The sequence below is a fragment of the Sebastes fasciatus genome, chromosome 21 (genome assembly GCF_043250625.1).
Source record: "Sebastes fasciatus isolate fSebFas1 chromosome 21, fSebFas1.pri, whole genome shotgun sequence".
Taxonomy (NCBI): Eukaryota; Metazoa; Chordata; class Actinopteri; order Perciformes; family Sebastidae; genus Sebastes; species Sebastes fasciatus.
Genome location: NC_133815.1, coordinates 10,641,693 through 10,662,000, shown reverse-complemented (window position 1 = coordinate 10,662,000; position 20,308 = coordinate 10,641,693). Strand labels below are relative to the sequence as shown.

The window sequence follows — 20,308 nt, the reverse complement described above, 5'->3', positions numbered from 1 at the left end:
CTTTTATATCTATTATTGTTTTTATAATTTTTGTATACCTTTACCTCTCCTGTGTTTCACTTTGTTTGCTGATGTTGCTGCTTTGACACCTGAATTTCCCTCCGGGGATTAATAAAGGTTTATCTTATCTTATCTTATGAAGCTTCAGCTCGCCATCACTAGTGAGCTGAGCCAAATGATCCGACTCACAAAAAAGAGACGGAATTCCCATCACTAGAACCAAAGTGCCACACTCAACATGGCCGCCAGGGAGGTCCACATTTTGCTCAGTTGGAATGCGGTAGGCGGGGCCCGTTATGCTCGTGTCAAACTTTGGGAATGACAGGAGTGCTGCAGGATTCTCAAAGAAGAGGAAGAAGAAGAAGTGTCGCCCTTGTTGGTCTCTGTTTTGGATTACTTTGACTTCTTTTTTTACGCACAGTCTTTGGGATTCACCACCTTTTCCCACAGATAAGTAGCAGACTTCCTCAGCCATGTCGGAGGACCTGAGCTCCCAAACCTGGTCCATCAACAAAGATGATTATGAGCTACACGAGGTGATTGGTATGTGATCCTTAGCTTGTTAGCTTAAACGTATGTGTTAACTGTCTACTGGTTTTGTCTAGGCACTGACTATTTGCTGGAAAAGAGATGCTTTCATTGAGCAGTTTATGTGAACAGCTAGCTTAATATTTTCGTAACGTCACCCAGGATATAGAGGGCGCTGTATCTATGGAAACCACAATCTCGTTTAAAGGTCCCATATTTAAAAAAAAAGTAAGATTTGTATGTCTTTTTATATTATAAAGCATGTTTTTAAGTGCTTTATAAAATACTGTGAAAGTATCAAATGGCTTGATTACAGCAAACACATAAAAATACTACATTTAACCTTATGAGCAAACTGATTTTGAACTACAAATATTGCTGCTGTAAGTGCACAGCTATGGTATACAACTAAACCATGGCAGATAGTGAAGAAAACACATAACCTGAAATGTTATTTGATGTGTCAGGGACACTGAAAGTAAGCAAATGCACTTTCCTTTTCTATATTTACAAAATTCCTTCTTTTATTTTGAAAAATGCAACCAGAAGTCGTACATGTTGATGTCACTACTATTCTCAAGTATGTCTGACTTACAAAGCTAGACATAATATAACAAGTAATGGGTAAATGGCAGGATGTTTTGACATATAATTTGTGAAGTTTTTGTGATTAATTAAAATATTCTGGTCATTTAAAGGTCCCATATTGTAAAAAAGTAAGATTTTTCATGTCTTTTTATATTATTAAGCAGGTTTTAAATGCTTTATAAATACTGTGAAAATATGAAAGTGTTCAATATACAGAGAAACACACATATTCAGCAAATTGTGCGTTTGAAACAAGCCGTCTGTCCATTTGTGATGTCACAAATATACAATATTTAGACCATTACACGGTTTAAAACGTAAACATTCTTAAATGTGTCCCAGTTTATTTCCTGGTTGCCAGAGTATGTGAATGACATCAGTTGACAGGAAGTAAACATGGACCCAAACTTTTGCCAGGCAACTAGGGATGTCAAGTTTTTTTTTTTAACATGTAAACATGTTCTAGTAGAAACACAAAATACAAGTATGAACCTGAAAATGAGCACGATATGGGACCTTTAAATTTGTCAGTGTTGGTATATTAGACTGAACCTGACTTACATATTCTCAAAGTTATCTTTTGATTTGGGGAAGACGCTGCATTGTAACTGCTGAAGCAAAGTATCAGCCACCTATCGTTGTAGAAGACAAGAGACTATCAGAAACTTATACTGTGTGTGTGTGTGTGTGTCCACGCCCATTCCCAATTAAAATACCCTGGATATTCAAGCACAGAACCTTTTCCAAAACACTCATGTTGCCATTAATGCAGAGTCCAGAGGTTATACTTCATGGTCCTGCCCAGAGAAGAGTATTGTTTTGGGCAATTTAATGCATGAATTAATCCTGCAAGAGCTCTTTGGAGAGGATTAATCAGTATTAACCCTCATCCTATACTGACTGGAGTCCCCGCAGACACCACATGTATACTTTTTGTCCTATCTCACAGATGCTTTATTCTATCATTGCCATTGTTCATGACTTTGTCAATCAACATGTTCCTAATGACTTCATATCATTGTTTTCTGTTTGAATCAGTGCTTTTTTGAAAAGACCAGTGTATTGGGGTCCAATTGGCAGCCAATTGCAGCCTATGCATTTTATATAGCTAAAATAGAATAGATCAGAGGGGTTGGGGGCACTCTGTCTGTCATTTTGAAAGAGACCGATGCAACAGACACAGATTTCCTCATGTGCTCTGTCTATTTTTGTTTTACACAATATGCAAATTAACTATAACTCTCCTAAAATAATAATCTTTTTTTTTTTTACATATCTAATAAGTTTTGAAAAGAAATAAGCTAACATTTTGCTACAGTAGTTTATTCTTGGGTCCCTATGGACCCCATTCGGATATGGACCCAGACTGGGTAGAGCGAGCGACCGACTGGGTAGAGTGTAGCGACCGACTGGGTCAAGAATAGGGACAGACTGGGTCGAGTATAGGGACAGACTGGGTCGAGAATAGCTACCCACTGGGTCGAGAATAGGGACAGTCTGGGTCGAGTATAACGACCGATCCGACTGGGTCGAGTATAGCGACCGATCCGACTGGGTCGAGTATAGCGACCGATCCGACTGGGTCGAGTGTATAGCGACCGATCCGACTGGGTCGAGTATAGCCCGATTCGACTGGGTCGAGTATAGCGACCGATCCGACTGGGTCGAGTATAGCGACCGATCCGACTGGGTCGAGTATAGCGACCGATCCGACTGGGTCGAGTATAGCGACCGATCCGACTGGGTCGAGTATAGCGACCGATCCGACTGGGTCGAGTAAAGTGACCGACCTGCTGGGTCAAGTAGTGAGCAACCCACTGGGTCGAGTAGCAAGTGACCAAATGGGTAGAGTGTAGCAAACCACTGGGTCAAGCTACCGAGCCCTGATCATCAATAATATTTTGTTCAAACCAGTCTGCATTGAACCAACAAGCATGTTAATTGTTGTGAGGCCAATATTAGTCTAGAAGGTTTCTTTTTATAACACAATACTTGCTTTGTATGTATGGCCACATTTCTTCCAGTGTGACAGGAGGAATATTCCACCTTTCCTGTGCAGCGTTGCAGCCTTTGTTGAGTCCTGACGATGGCTTAAAGGTTGGCTGGCCTGAGGAATGACAGCTTTTACTTTTGAGTTTTCTGAAATGTACCACCCCACAAATACCTGACCCCGTCCTACCTTTGGCTGACTTTGTTAAGGAGGAGGAAGGAGAATGAGAGGGGAGTGTGTAACGTATAAGCAAAGTATTGTCCTCTCAAATCAGTTAGTTGGTGCCTCTGGTTTACTTTACCCTAAGTGGCGCGTCATGCTTCCTCTACAGGGAATCTGTGTGTTTATAGAGGGTCCATTCTGCAGGTCCTTAATTAACCTGTCTGTATATTTTTAAAGGACTTGGATTTAACTTTTACCCATTTCTACATTCTCAGTTTCTTAGTAAATTTATATGGCACCCCACAAGATGACGCCCTGCAATTTAGCATGCACACAGATAAAGCCCCTCTTGTATAGAAACCAGTTCTGTGGCATTTTCCTACGCAGTGTGTGACACAAATTGTCAGCATAGGTTTGAAACTGGAAATGCCATTTCAAGGTTGGACTGCAGTACGCTTAGGGCAAGGGATCATGATTATCAATTTAGCTTTGGAAGTGAATTGTGCAGTCAGCCCTCGTTTTATAAATTACCGAAAGCTGATTACCAGTTGCGCTCTCTTAAATCTGAAGGAATTGGTCTACCTTGTATATCATCTAAATTAGCAGAGCCCTCTGTGTGAGGCTGTGTTCCCAGGCTCCTCGTGAACACAAGTTAAACCAGAAAACTCCTCCTGTTTGGCATCTGCTTCTGTTCAGTCCTGTGGAGCTTTCTCTCTCTCTCTCTGCCCTCTCACACAGTCTTTGCTTCATATTACCAACACAACTTTAAACTACTAACTGCTAAATCAGTAATCGGTTAAAAATATCCACTTTTCTCCCGATTCCTCATCATGTATAGTTCACGATGAGGGAATATTGGCGAGTAGGCTTTTACTATAAATGAACACACTGAATAGCTCTTGCTGTTCTCATTATGGGGACTGGGGATCGCACTAAATCAGAGTCACTTCCTCAGGTTACCATCTTGACATTCGCTGTCAGGATTTCCTAAGACATATTGCCCATTCCTAAATCACAGTAGAGAATGTAACTCTGGAAAAAGTCACAAGATAGAAGCCTCAATAGGGAGGATTTGGTAACTTAAAATTCCAAAAGAAATTGCTTTAAAGAGATTTAAAGTCAGGATTGTGGGTTCATGTTTGGATGGCATTTTCTCGAGGTTGCACAACAGTCAGGGGTGGGCTGTGGTGGTGTTTTTGGAGTGTGTATTCAGGGAGGAGGGTGAGTAAACACAAATGTAGTGTTGAGTACTTCAAATTAGTACAGGCCACTGTTTGTATTGGAAAATTAATATTAATAGACTTTTTAATTTAGATTTTTTGTTTTATGTCTCTCCATCATTACTTGCAGTGGTACTGATATTTTAACCGCTTATGGCATCACTGATTAAATAAGAAAAATAGTGGGTTTTATTATATTGGTAATAATCCTCAGTCAATTAATATCCCACCAGAACGTACAGTACAGTACGTGCACACATTCGTAGGAAATTGCAATTAAAGCAATGAGACCTTCTTGTTTTCCCAGCACAAACTGCAAGTGCAAGAAATTCAAGATGTATATATTAAAGTCACAAAAGCCTAAAGCCCAAAGCGATGTCATCAAATTGCTTGTTTTGTCCGACCAACACTTCAAAACCTAAAGATATTCAGTTTATTATCACATATGACAACGAGAAGCAGAAAATCTGTACAATTTTGAAGCTGAAAACAGAAAATATTTGGCATTTTTTCTTCAAAGAATTAACCTAACCCGCCAGGTGGTTTGTTACACAGAACCATCTGAGAGGCCGTCATTGGAAACTGTTTGGAAAAGGGCAAAAAATAGGCCACTTGGCAGGTGCTTGGATGAACCATCTGTCAATCAATCTCTTGCCGATGCCAGTCAGGAGAAGAGCGAAAACATCTTTTCCATCGAGTAAAGCCTTCAGTGCCGTTCTTTGCTCTTCTTTCAAATGAAGAAATACTCTCCAGTTCTGACATAACTGATGCTATTGCAGCATCTATGCTAACCTCTTCAGGAGCCGCCATTGTTGTTTGGAAAGAACAGTCGCCTCTCAGTCGCCTCTCTCAGTGTCACGTCACAGGGCACGCCCGTAGCTGCCAGTAGCTCCTCATAGGACACTGATTGATCCGTGGTCTGGCTTGCTGGACGCAAACGTGTTACTTGAAGCCTGACAAGATGGGTTTTCGTGTAATATGTGATCTCGTGACATTGCGTGAATCCAGCTGCCGTGCAAGGTAATCAAAGAATGACCTTAACTATAAATGAATGTTCGATCAAACTGTTGGGCAGATACTGTACGATGTATGATACAATGTCCTGAGGATGGCCCTGCATACTCAGCATGCCCACAAGTGCTATTGTTTTGGTAACTTCCCTAGGGAAAGAGGAATTTGTTATTACTTGGTTCACACCCACTCATTTCACCGCACTAAGCATTGGATCATACTGGACAGATCCCATTGGGGAAAGAAAAGTACAGCTTGCTTTCTCATTCTGGATCAGACTTTGGATCATTCGTGTTGGCAAACGTGGACTGGAAACTTTCTGCAACCACTGTTTGTATCCACCGGCAACCATGTTTCCTGCCTGTTGCTTGTCCTGTCCATCAGATGGTTTTGAAAAACATCAGTATGAAGCAACCCCTAGGCTTACATTTCTCTAATTTAATGTCAAATTAAAGGTTTGGGCCAGATTAATTTTAAGAATATTGCATCCTGGGATATCGGGGGAATACCAACTAAAAGGCGGAGGCTACTGGAGCGATTTCTTGTCAGGTGTGACATTTCTCATTGTAGCTCTTGAATAATGTGTGGAATGTTAGCCAGGTATGCAGAGGAAATATATGAAGACGACGGATGTCGTGCACCAAACTGGCCTGGTGAGTGCAGGAAAGACAAGCTGGGAGGTTCTGCCAATCTGCTGGTGATTTACTACTCTGTTAAAGAGGACCTATTATGATTATTTTCAGGTGCATACTTGTGTTTTGGGTTTCTACTAGAACATATTTACATGCTTTTATGTAAAAAAACAAAACAAAACTTTCTCATACCGGCTGTGCTGCAGCACCTCTTTTCACCCTTAGTCTGAAACGCTCCGTTTCAGCTCCTGCCCCCCAAGAAAAGTCCAGTCTGCTCTGATTGGTCAGCCGGCCCGCCCTGTTGTGATTGGTCAACAGAACCAAAGTCTTCGGACTCCGCTCCAGCTCCGCTCTAACTAGCTTTGTTTGAGGGCGTGCCAAACTAGCCCATAGGCAGGTAATATGCAAATGTATTACTTGGTGACATCACCACGTCACGGAAGAAAAGGCAGGACTTCAAGCAAGGCATTTCGAGCAGTTCAGGAGCAGTGTTTCTGTGGGGGAGAGTACCTCCCTTTTCATGAGGGAAGTATTGGCCTATAATGTGATGTATCATTTTATTTGGAGTCTCCATCTCATGAGTAAGAGCTCTCTAATGAGACCTTGAGATTTAAATTGCCTCTTGGTATTTTAATGGTCTTTGAGCGGCTTTAATGATTTTAATTAAGTGTAATGCTGTTGCTTTGTCTGCGTCTTAAGTAAGCTTATTATTCTGTTTACTATTCCTTCCTGTTTTTTTGCTATCTCGCTTATTTAGTAGACTTCATAGAGATGCACCATAATAGGAGGATTGCAAACATTCCATACTCAGATGTCAACTCCCCAAAGAGCAAACATGTCAGCTTGAGGGTTAATGGCAAGCCCTCACTGGAGTATTTAGGGTTAAACAGCTCAGCTCAATTGTGAAGGAAACACTCTTGCATGTTCCATTCAAGCATTGCCAGGTTATAGTATAAGGCTTCCCATGCAAAGCTTCACTTTGTTTTGAGGAAACATGCTTACAGAAAACATTGGCTGCTTTTTCAAAGATCATGATTGTTTTGTCAATGTTTCCCCTGACAGGAGTGATCAAGTTGTCTCACCCTGTCTGCAACTTTTTTTTTTTTAACTATCTAGTGTAGACCTTTACTGTACATCTAGAGCTCTAACAGATTGTTTTACAATAGAGTATATAATGGTGCCTTCAAATGGGGTCGTGTTTACCCTGTTCACAAGAAGAGTCCATATGAACGCCCCCCTCTTGTTGTATTCAAAACCTCGTATGTGGAAAGTTTTTGAATGCTCTGAGTGACGTGTTTGTTGGCGTTGTCAGAAATGGCGTAGGCCATGGAAGTTCATTTTTCGGTGCATAATAAGTCAATATATTGTAATTTTAGTCATATATTGTTTTGCTTATAATATGTGTGAGGAAAATGTTTATTTCAAACGGCCTCATCTTTTTCCTCTGTCATTATGCCTTTGCATTTACTGCATTACGTTACCCACTTGTTAGCTTGCTAAATTGTTAGCCTCTGTGGCTTCCAGACACCGACAGTAACGTTAATATTGCCGTTGCTTAGCAGCGGTGTTCTTACGAGTTAACCACTTCAATGCCAAGCATGTTGTGTACACGACTTTCACGAGTTTCATTTGAAGGCATCATTAAAACAAAATGTTTGAACTTAAATTTACTGCTAAATGTATTTTAAGACTCACACAAATTCAGACAGTAAATGGAGGTTTTTAGTATTTGTAAAACTGATCACTATATCAATTAAGAAAACATTGGGGATCAGTGCAAGCTCTTGAATAATTGCTGGAATAATTAGAAATGTTAAGTACTGGAAACAAAAAGGAATTTTCTGCAGTGTATGTGCTGGGGAAAAAAGTCTTTTAGAGGTTTTCTTGATTTGGCTTCTGACACACACAACCAAATGAAATAAGAACAGCAGATTTTATTCTCTAGGCTGTTTATCTTAAAAATGTTAACGACACTATGAAAAATGAAATGGTAATTTATATTAAAAAAAAAGGAAATAAAACATAGAAACAAATGGAAATCAACAAACCAAAAAGCTTACATAACTCGTCAACACACCACTTTTCAGCCGACAGCTGGATCGTCATTTGATTTCGCCTAACGCAGTAACTTAATAGATCGATCTGATTTAGCCATCCGCTTCCAAAACAAGTTTAATCTTGTTACTTTGCCTCTGGAAGAACTTTGAAGTCGTGTTTTAAAAACTGAATTTAAGAGCTGATTCCTTTTTCTGTTCGTAATCTGTTCATTCATTAAGTAATTTACAAAAGAGAAAAAAACACACCTACTGCTTGATATGCAGCCTTTTATGTGTGTGCCAGGCTGTTTAGCAGATTAGATGTTGGCCCGACTTTATCAAAGCCCTGGCATGATTGCAGCGCTCGCCATTTTTGTGCAATTCCTCCAATTCGGATGGAGTGGGTGGTGATGATGTTGTTGAGGTGACGGCTGACTTGTGTCTGAATTCCCCCCTGTGTGCATCATAGTATAACTACTCAATGAGGTGTTTAATAATCATGTAACTGGATACAAATAGTAGAGAGGTGACTTCTCTGAGCAGAATAACCTTGTGCTAAGCCTGGAAGTAGAAAATATCAAAGAGCATCAGGTCTGCATTACCTCAAGGTTCCAACTGGCTGCTGTTCAGTCTAATTGGCTTGCAGAGCCTCGCTGCCCCTTGACCTTGCCTGCTGCAAACCCAACAATCCCCCCCTTTTCCATCCTCCCCACACACACACACACACACACATACAAGCACATATGCTCTCCAGCTTGTCCAGCCACCCCTGACGACTGGCTGTTTGTTTGTGTGGAGGTATTTACACTCTGATGTGTACCAGGGCAGCTGGCTCCCTGTGGTCCAGCCAAGGCTGAGCTCCCCATCACTGGCCGGTCTCCAGAGGTTTGTTGGGTATTGCTGCTGCTGGTGGAGGTGGTGGTGGTGTTGGGATGGGGGTGAAGGATATATTTACAGCCCTTAGTTTTGAGCAATGGCCGAGTGATCTGCGATTACTTGGATGCTGGAGAGTTGAGCAAGGCCAACTACACACTATCAGAGGTTGCCAGTCAATAGATGGCTCCCACTACAGCTGTAGGAAGTAGCCTTTCACATATTTATGACTGTTACTGTCTATCAATTACTGGAAATTACAAGGACATCGCCATTTTATTGGATTATTTTAGAGAGCAAGAGTTGGTGGTTGATCTCAGTTTATGCTGTTTTATTCTCATATCGCCTGAAGTCATAATTATCTTGAATAGTTAAATAAAAAGCGCTCTCGTCTTCAGGGACAGCTTTACTTTTTAATTAAAATCAGAGAACAGTTTTATTTTTTTCTTTATTAAAGCGCTTTTTTAAACCTCCACACACCACTGGCTCAATGAAAACTCCCAAACAATGAGCACTTTGTTAATATTTGGGCATAGCTAAGAAGAGGGCATGGGAGGTTAGGAAAAGCTTACCGGAGGGCGGACCGACTCACCGCTCGCTCTTTCACTTACCGACGCCTGTTGCCAGAGGACAATGTGCTCCCGGCATTGCTCGGCGTCGTGTATACTCCAGAGATCTTTGTGGAAACAGACGCTTGTGTGTGCATGGCTTTAAATGAGAGCATTGAGGGGGTGGCGAAGTGACCTCACACGAAGCAAGAACAACAGGGGTACCTCTCCTGGGGAGGATATTACAAGCTTTTACTCCGACTATCACACGTTATTCAGAATAAAGATTAGCCCACTGTAGGATTTAAGACTTAATCAGATTGTAATCTGTGTGTTATTTGCTTGTACATCAAATGGTAGTTGTGGTAACTACACTTCCCACTGATGCTATGATCCAACTTTTAGACAAGGTGGCATGGAAAACTAGGCTGATTTTAAAGTGTCTTGAAAAGTTCATAAAATGCACATATGAAAAAGTATTGATCAGTGATATTGTTTAGTTGTGATGCATAATTTTTTTTTTAAAAATCCTTTTTTTTCAGACAACCTCAGGAGCAGGCCACATTGCAGTTCACTAAATATTTTACTTGTGTATGTGACAAATAAACTGAAATGGATCCTTGAATCCTCCTAGTTTTAGAGCTAACATCGTGTTCTGGATTATGGTATTTTGGTGCTCAATCGCTAGTTTCAAGTCTTCTTCAATACAGCATGATGTTCATTTAGTAAATTATGGTCCCATTTTGTTCTTAGCTCCACCCTCTCGTGTCACTTCTGGTTGCAAAAAAACAAGAGAGCGACAGACAAAATGCAGAACTCGAGGCTTCAAAACGGTAGTCCACAAACCAATGGGTGACGTCACAGTGACTACGTCCACTTCTTCTATATACAGTCTATGTGAACAGGGAAAAAAAACTTCAGGTTGTGCCAAGGATATAAAAAGGGAAATTTCTAAACAGTATATGGACCGAGGTTCGGTCCTCTCTGGCATAAAGCTCCTACCGAAGCCTCCTGGAGATGTCTCGTTTAGCAGAGTCACCGGCCCTAATCGGAGAACAGCTTCATCAGACAGGATTTTGGAAAAGCTGATTCATAATTGATGACCAGACAGTTAAGCTGTGCCAAAAAGAAATCGGATGAACTGTCAAAGCAGAACTCTGCTTAACCTCCTTGAACTCGGAAGGAGTGATAAAAAGTTAGCTTTATTATCCTCCGGTAGCCATTATTTTTGGATGTGGATGGGGGTTAGGGAAGGGGCAAACAATTAAAAAGAAGCTCTAAGGATGTGAATATAACCTGAAATGGATGTGCTGTACTGTCTTGATTTGCCTGAGATGACTATATTGAATCATAATCAAGGTGATATGTTGTTTTCCTGTCTGTTTCAGGGAGTGGGGCCACAGCGGTGGTTCAAGCAGCCTACTGTTTACCACGCAAGGAGAAGGTGGCCATCAAACGCATCAACCTCGAGAAGTGCCAGACTAGTATGGACGAACTCCTGGTAAGACACACACAGCACTGCTAACAAAATACCTATTAGATTGAAAGTCCAACTGAAATTGTAGTCTTTTGTTCTGTTGAAGCTAACAATCTTGCATAAAGCACTAGCGTCCTATCACAGGCAGAGCCAGACAAACAGCCTGCTACACAACACAGACTCTTTCCTGCAAAGGTCTCCCTTTTATCTGACCTACAAACATGAACACACGTCTTGTTCTGCCCAAACAAACATCCAGCGGGGGAAAGTGCACTGCTAACATCAGTTTTGCAGGCTAGATTGCTAATTCACTTTGCTGCTCAGCTGCAGCCCATTAAACAGCACGTAAACGTACCTGCAAATGTCACTTCGGTCGAGTTAGAAGCTCGTGTGATCTTCAACACCACTATCAACACGCTGTCTGTCGATGACATGCAGGCTACAGTGCAAGTTTATTTACTTACGATGTGATACCGGCACTGTGGCACCCTGCCACATGCTGTCAATCAAACACCCGGCTGAGATGAAAATCACCATTCTTCATATCTCCCCAAAGACCCTTTATCTTCCCTTTTTAATAATAAAAAAAACGATGAACAACACATTTTAAAAAGATGTTGATATTGTTGACACAAAAAAGGATGACTAAAAGTGACAGGTGGCCTTTGTGTAACATCTTTGTGACCTTGTCATGTGTGATCAAAGGGAGCTGCTCGCTCACAGAGCAAGATTTCATTTAGGCTTTGTCTCTGTGCGTGTGGACAGAGTTAGTTCCACCTCTGCTTTTCATTACTGGTTTTCTCCGATCCCTCCTCCAATCATCCCTGTCACTTCAAACACTATTCTGGTTGTTCTCTGATGAAGGACTCTACTTAACTGCCAGGAAACTATTAGACCACCGTGGGACATCTTCCTGAAGGCTGCAGTACGGGGTCTTTATACCCTCAATGCAATTTTTGCACCCCAGCTCAGCACATCATTATCTGTATGACATGCGGTTTAGCTTAAGAGCTGGAAGGATTATATCCCCTGCACATAGAGATGATCAGGTGCTCCTTTTGTGGCATGTGTTCTGGCTTTGGAGACGGCGAGGGGTTTTCTTAGAATTTGCCACAATCTAGGACAGAATTGCATGGTAGCTGCCAGTTTTGTTCCAGAGCAACCACATACACACCAGATGCCAGGTTTTGGTCTGACACTGGGAAATAAGCTGTTGTTAAGTTCGACCAGAAGTGTGATTGATGGATTTTTCCAGTCCTCGCTCCTAGTTCTCCTCCAAAAGTCTGTGAAAGTACCCCGTGGGAAATAAATATTGTGTAAGCCTATACGTGAAAATCATTACTGAGATTACTGCCGGATTTCTCTACTACTCGCTGGCAATACTAAACCGAGGAAGAACCCTTTCCATCCCCACCCCCCACGGTTTTCTGGAGGATGAATCAGGGGAATGCTGCTCCCGGATTCTCGGAGCAGGCGGTCACATGGAATACAGCGAGGTCGGATTTCCTGCCTGTGGTTTCCCCCCCCTCAATTCCTCAGCCTTCTGGGTACCCTGTTAAACGGCGCGGAAGCATTAAATTGAACCCAGATCGCTCCTCTAAAGAAGCGGCTTTAAAAGAGGGGATGCCACGAGTTTTAAAGAGTCTTTAACCTTACCTGTGAAATTCTTTAATGTCAGAAAAGCAATGATCTGTCGTGTCTCCATGTGCAGCGGTATGTTGTAGTTATTCCTGGCACAGCGGTTTGATGGACGCTTTTGAGTGACTCGAGCCATATCAGATGAGGAGGAGGTTTGTTTACAGTTGAGTGCAGTTTGAATATCCTCTTGCATAATTACACAATTGTTATTATTGGCGTTCCTATGTGGTAATAACTGCTTTACAATAAAAAAATTTGGCTTTAAGATACCTTAAAAAACCTTCAGATCACAGTGGCACGATAAAGATATTGAGTGTTGATGTCAAAATAATTATTTATGGTATAGTAACTCCGAATCACGCTAAAGGAAGTGATTCAGAGGCATATTTGTGTCCTCATCACATTTTCATAAGTTTCCCCATCAATTGCAGATCGCCAGTATCTCCGTTCCTCAGTAGTTTCTCGCGTGTGTGTATTTATGTGTGCGTGCTGCAGTGCGATTGGGTCATAGTGAGCGTGTGTGTGTTAGGCTCTGAGTAACCGATAGTGACGTAACATTGCTTCTATAGTGGCCTCTCTGTGTGTCTGCCATCAGTGAGATTCTGTGGCACCAGTTTGTGACCCAGCACTGTATTCACTTTGTGACAATAGCTCATTTATTTTGCTGCTCAGTTTCAAGGTCCTCCGACACGCCAAATACTGCAAAGATCGGGCCTAGTACAGAAACAAAAACGTCTGGTTTGGCTTGGTCTATTTCCTGGAGAGCCTGTATAGAATTTGTAAACTAAAGAGGTTTAGAGATTAGCTCGGATTTTGCAGGGCATCAACGTCAATATATAAACCCAGAGATATAATTCATAGAACATGAATTTGAGTTGACATGTTGGAGAGAAATCGGTCAAAGGTTACTGACTCAATAAACCAATGTGATTTCCATTAGGGAGAGGAAGACAGCTTTATTAGATGGGTGGAATGAGGGGGTGGGTGTCTGGTCTGATGTTGTTATTGATATGTATTTCTGGCTTTTTGTTTGCCTGCTGGTCCTCCACAAAAAAAAAAAAGTTAAGATTGAGAAAACGTATGTCATCCTTTCGGCATGTATTGTTAAACAGGGGTATGTATATTAGGGGTGGGGGAAAAATTTATGCTGCATAGTATTGCGATAAAACTACCGATACACGGACGTCATAGGCTAATTTGTTGTTAAATTGAATTTCAATTAAAAGCTTAATTGTTCATTTAAAAATCCCTTCTGATGTAGTGGGGAGGGAGAACTATCCTATGCTAATGTATGACACACAGATGGTCATTATTAAAAGTCACTTTGTCCTACACAGGTTACCATAAGTGTTGCTGCTTGTTCTGCTGTCATCAGTGACTTGTACATTAAATCCAAAATGTAATCATGGGACAGTGAAACCCTTTTGTGTTGCAGGCTGCTTTGTGTGCGGTGGCAGACAGGTGTGGCACCTGGGGTTTGCAGGTCGCACGGTTTGAATAAAACGGCTCTGAATGGCTAGTGTATTAGGATGATGTCATTGCAACACCCACAACAACCAGACACAAAGTCTGACTGTTTGGAAGAAATAGTTCCCTGTTTCTGTTCACAGTTGGATCTTTGCTTTGATGATGATAATTTCATATTTCATGGTTTGAACAAACTTGTAATTGGCACTTGCCATTATATTTGGCATTAGCAGACATAGTTGGATGTAGAAACGTGCCTCTAAGACTAGACCTAGACTTGTGTCCTTGATTGAAGTGTTTTTCTTAATGGTTTCCTGGACTGGTGGGATCAACGTAAAATACAACTGATGTTAAGACTGAGAATTAATGCTAGATTTCATGCAGCAGAATTTACATGAAGTACATGCATGATATACCTTTACATCAGTGTATGAGTATGACTGGAAATGAGCCCAATTGTATTCAGCAGATGGATTTTAAGGGGTTAATTATGTAAAAGATAAAAGAATATTCAATTAGGGGAACTTGGGATCCTAGTACCATCTTGCATCTTAACAATGCAATACAATAGGTGTTTGCTTTTGGCCCGTGGCCTACCATTAAACTCCAGTTTTGGCCCTCCAATGGAAAAAGTTTGGGCACCCCTGCTTTACATGAATGGTTCTGACGTCAAGACAGTACAGCGCTTGCCAATATTCTCATGCAGAAATACATGAAAATGTCTTCGCTTTCCAGTCAGCATCGAGACGTCCTGCAAAAATATTTTCACAGAGCAAAATTTCATCATGTTGAAAGGTTACACATCGAAGGTTACACAGAAAGACGTAATGGCGATGAGAACATTTCCACTGCCTTTGCCGCAGCGTAGGTTTACAGTGACCTAATCACCACAACAAAGAGTCGCACATTGTCTGCTGGAAAAGATGTGAAAACCTGCCAACTGCCAGAGCACGATATCCTCCCTGTTATCCCATTGTTTTTCTTTTCTGGGGTTACCCTGGCCCACAGAGCTGCGATGACCTTCCTCTTCCACTGTGCTGAGAACAGAGGGGGGGGGTTAGACTCCACCGAAGCCAGTTAGCAGCCAACAGGCTATATCATTATTGTTCTCTCTCGGCCGGTAGTATCCAGAGAAAGAATGATAGGGGAGACGACCCACGGAGCTCGCCGTCTGGAAGTTATTAGACTGCTTGATAATCAAAAACGGGTTTAGTTTGGGAGCAGGGTGGTGTGTCGGCTCACCTGTTGGTCAAAAGGTTGTTGCCGCTCAATCTGAAAGGAATCCTGCTCAGAAAATCTTTGACTGGCACTCCACCTTTTCTCCTCCACTATTGTCCTCTACAATAACATGTCGGCACCTGTCACGGTCCAATGACTTCCATACACAGTCTGTATCCACCCTTATTATGATGACTCATGTTCATGTTCTTAACCCTCTTTTGTCAAGTGTTTTCTGATGGCATCGTGAGGTCACCTGCCTGGCCGAGCCTCGCTTGGCGAAGGCACTCACTGACGGCTCAATAGTGATGACTCGGCAGCAGAGGCATACTGCTGCTAATGCACATTGTGTAAACTAAGCATTTATGCTGATGGAACATCAGGCTTACGTTTTGACCCACAAGCATCTATTGATTAATGCCTTTAACAAATGTTTTTTTAGAGTGTTTAAGTTCATCAGTTGACAGGCTTGTGGCATGCCTGTCATGGTACAACACTCAATAGCTAGTTTAAATAAACACTTGGAAATTTGTGGAAATGTGGTCATTTGCGGTGAAACCCATAATTAGATGAGACGGTCAATATTGATTTCACCTTAGTGCATCCAATAAAGAGATACTGCAGATCTGGCACATGTTTAGCATAGCTTAGCACAAAGGAAAAGGGGGATAATACATAATAAGATGCAGTGTGTAAACACACCCTCTCTGTACTTGAAACCAGTCGGCAACCTCTGGGCCTGGGAGGTGAAGCCAATGCTGAAGTGCCTTAATCTTGCATTCTTTCTAATAGCCAGCAGGGGGCGACTTCTCTGTTTGCAAAAAGAAGTCTGATTGTATAGAAGTTTATGAGAAAATGAGCCTACTTCTCACTTGATTTATTACCTCAGTAAACATAGTAAACATGAGTTTATGGTCTCAATCGCTAGTTTCAAGTCTTCTTCAATACAGCACGATGTTCATTTAGTAAATGATGGTCCCATTTAGAGTCAAATAGACCATAGAGCAGGGGATGCTTTAGGGCGTGGCGTGGAGTTGTCCGTGTTTTCGTCTTCAACCTTTAACCCTTTCACAGTGTGTTTTCAGTTCATGAAAGTTAATTATAACCATTTTGGTTGCTTAAAAATGTCTTATTCAGCGTTGACCCTCTCGTGTCACTTCTGGTTGCAAAAAAACATGATGGCGAACTCGAGGCTTCAAGACCATAGTCCCCAAACCATTGGGTGACGTCCACTTCTTATATATAGTCTGTGCTTGATACATATACGTAGGTGAATTTGATCACTCCTTGTGATGTGATGTGGTTTTGATGTAAAATAATTGTATTTTCGCAAAAATTATTATGAAAGGTTGCTATTGTAAAATATATTCTGCATGATAATATTTTTTGTCACCCAAGGGTGGCGCCGAGCAGGGATGTCATTCATGATTGGACTAGGGCTGCAACTTTCCATTGGCCATTTATCTGCTGATTGTTTTCACGATTGATCAGTTAATTGTTTGGTCTAAAAAAATGGTAGAAAATGTTCAAAAACGTCCATCACAATTTTCCTAAAGCCCACGGTCTTTAAATTGCCTTGTTTTGTCCAACCAACAATCCAAAACCCAAAGAAATCTATTAATCAACTCATCATTTCAGCTCTAAATCAGACTATATTTGAGTTTTCAAAAGAATTGTGCTTTTCAGTTTGATGAACGATAGTATATTTCTTTTTTGACTGCAGTACATATGAATACCTGTTAAACAAGTTCGCTAAAAAATGTGTTAGATATGTTATTAATAGTTTTAAATAATATTCATAGTATATATACAGTATTATTCTTAGACATCTTTGAAAAGTTCAGGATTGATTGTATTACTATCCTGATAAATTTCATTTCAGTTAGGTCTTTTATACATAATTATCGCAACAAGTACAGAGCTGCTGTGCATCCGAGCTGCTGTGCATTAGTATGGAGCTCCAATAACGGGTTCAGTCATTTGTCAAGTACGTGCAGAAAGGGAAGCAAAACATCAGTGAATCAGTGGTCCTGACTCTTTTCCTTAGGGCGCTTGTCTATCCCCAAATGACTTTAGGACTGTTGCTGAAGTGACGGATTAGATTTCTGTGCCAGCATTACCTCAGCTCTCCTGCTTTCCAAACACACACACACACACACAGAGAAAGAGAGCTTACAGCTGTATAAAGGGCTGAGCACCGGCTGTTTTCTCACTTCTGCATAGATATGCATTATATTGACCTAGCCTATTTCTCTCCTGACTACTGACGTCATTAAGATCTTAAGTATCGCACTAAATTTCAAGAATAGCTGCAGCGTCAAAGGCATAGGCGTTTATTGTGACTGCGTTCGGTTCATTTCCTCCAGGCTTTTCTCATACCTTTTTGTATGAGCCAAATGAGAATAATTAGGTACTAGGCGCTATGTGTGTTTGATGAAAACATACGGAAACGTATATGTTGTGTTTCATGGGTCATCTCACAACCACCACAGCTGTTAGCAGCTCTAGAAATGGTTGTTTGCTGCTTCAGGAGTGGGACTAATAACATAGGCGCAGTTTGAACAGTAAGATTGGGGGTTCACAAAATAAATCTAGAGGGAATGTAATGTGCACAACGCAGAGAGGTCTAATGTATTGGGATGCGTGCAGCCTACATATTGCACCCTCTGAACAGAATGCGACGCCAGCGAGCGTGACAAAATCAGTTTCAGTTGCATTGTTTTGCGCGAACAACGAAGCGCTGCGGAGCGTGCTGTTTTGAGCTGAACTTTGGTCAGACCTGTTTCTGTTTACTCCTGTTGCTCGTTTAAATTCGCTGCAACGGAACAGGGATGGCTGATTCTGTGGGGTTGAAATGAGGAGTTGTCTATACGATACCTCCTCATTTCACTACAAACACCGAAATGAGGTGACAGCAGGCTGGAGGGAGACCACCATGAGATCGCCTGAAAGCTTACTTAGCCTACTGTCGGTTGCATTGTATGTCATTTTCAGTAAATATTTATAGGTTTAAAACCTGTTATCTGTTTAAAAAACACAAACGTCGGAAGATAGAAAGTACTACTCACCCATCTTTTAAGTGGCTACATCTCTAGTGTGATCTCGACCGTACAGCTGGTTTGTTTAGCGTAACAGAAAGTGGATATTTAATGATGTGTGGACAGAGTGTCCGATGTTATTAGTAAATAAAAATACCACAAATCTTTCTTCTGATCTTGTTGGTTTCTTATTCTCTCAGTAACAATCCCAACAACGTCAATATTATTCATTATTATGATAAATGATTAGATCTGCGTTATTATAAAAAATATAAGTTGCCTTTCTTGGGGGTTCAGTGAACCCCCTGAACCAACGCAAACTGCGCCTGTGACTAATAATGAGTCAGATTACATCCCGTCAATGGCAAATAAACAGTCTGCCATGAGATCATCTGAATGCTTTGTACGATTCTCTTTAATTGGATTCTGTCTCTCTGTTTTTTTTTTCTTCCCTCTAACAGAAAGAGATTCAGGCCATGAGCCAGTGCCACCACCCCAACATCGTGTCTTACTACACCTCGTTCGTGGTGAAGGATGAGCTGTGGCTGGTCATGAAGCTGCTCAGTGGTGGTAAGTGCACAAGGATTTGTTCTTCCATCATCTGTCCAGTCTTTTACTACACCGCCCTCGATCCTCCTGGACAGGCAAAAATGTCACAATATCACAATTTGCTTTGGCGTACACTTTTGGCCTTAAGATCATTTCGGGGGGGGGGTCCATCATTTTTAGCAGGGCCCCCCATGATGAGAGAGGGCCAGTGGGAAGAGCTGGGCCACTTGCTGCCGGTGATTGTAGGGAATGTGACAGCACTGATCTTCATTGTGTCCCATGTGAGCTGCAGCTCTTTCCGGGCTTTAACTCAGTAACAGTGCAGGAGCTAATGACAGGGCAGAGGTAATAACAGCCCGCAGGCCGGCGTCATGGCACCCATGTGGCAGCGCTGCAATTAACTAGTGAGAGGAGCATGAAGAGGAGGCCACCATGGAGAGAGAGAGAAACCTCGAAATGCAACAACTGCTGCATCTGCTTCCGATTGGTTTTTATTTTCACCAGCAACTAGAGTCTTTGTGGTTCTGGATCGGCCTGTGAGGGAGCTTTTACAGCAGACCTGTGACAGCTCCCGAGACACAAACAGCATGTACATGAAGGCATCCTCTACCAAACATTTCACAAGCACCGTCTTCAGAGATGAAGACTGATAAGAGTCAAAAATTTCCACTCGTTTCACTCTTAATCCTGCTTTCAGTCTAATTATACAAGCACAAGCGTACACCGATACATCCACACGCTAAACATCTCCACCGTGTTTCCACCCCTCCCTCATTCCTCTGTGTAAACAGCGTCCCACTGTAACGAATAGTGCCCAGGTGGCATGCCTGGCTCCCTCGGATACACTCGAGTCATGAGCTGCTTGGCAGCCGCCTCGCAGCTGGGCCCAGGGGGCACAGCGCCCGCCAAGCGACGCTCGAGCAGACGGCCAGCACTCACAGCAGGAGCTGACACCACTTAAGATGGCCCTCTCTCGTTCCCCTTATCCCAGTTAAACAGGGGCCCTTGATGCTGAGTTTTATTGTGCGGAGTAATTAAATGATGGCCGTGGCGACGTCTGCCATGGAGACAGACCTCGAAATGAGGTCGGGTTTATAGAGCACCACTCCACAGGGTAGGGCATACCAGCCCCGAGGAAGGCCAACCGCTCCCTGCTCCTCTGGCTTGATGGAGCGTAAGTAACCCTCCACCCTCCGACTCCGCCCTGTCTTGTGTCTTCTGCTATAGAGAGACTGTTAACAGTTGGTCTGACAAAGCCCTGTTTTTATACCAACAGTGTTTGTTTGTAAAGTGCTATATGAAGAAGCAGCAGAGTACATTCCTACAGTACAGG

At 42.0% G+C, this 20,308-nt stretch overlaps 1 protein-coding gene across 2 annotated transcripts in view; it reads left to right on the top strand.

Moving 5' to 3' along the window:
• Positions 1-243: 243 nt before the first annotated feature.
• The window catches only part of oxsr1b (oxidative stress responsive kinase 1b), a 45,408-nt gene continuing 25,343 nt past the window's right edge, over positions 244-20,308 (top strand). Inside the window, exons 1-3 of one of the 2 annotated variants that reach the window (XM_074622558.1) lie at positions 244-543; positions 10,977-11,089; positions 18,888-18,996. In XM_074622558.1, the coding sequence (XP_074478659.1) occupies positions 474-543; positions 10,977-11,089; positions 18,888-18,996 (292 nt within the window). In that variant the 5' untranslated portion in view covers positions 244-473. Of the gene's footprint in view, positions 544-10,976; positions 11,090-12,776; positions 12,867-18,887; positions 18,997-20,308 lie in introns of those variants that run through there. The other variant, XM_074622559.1, reaches the window with a different exon arrangement.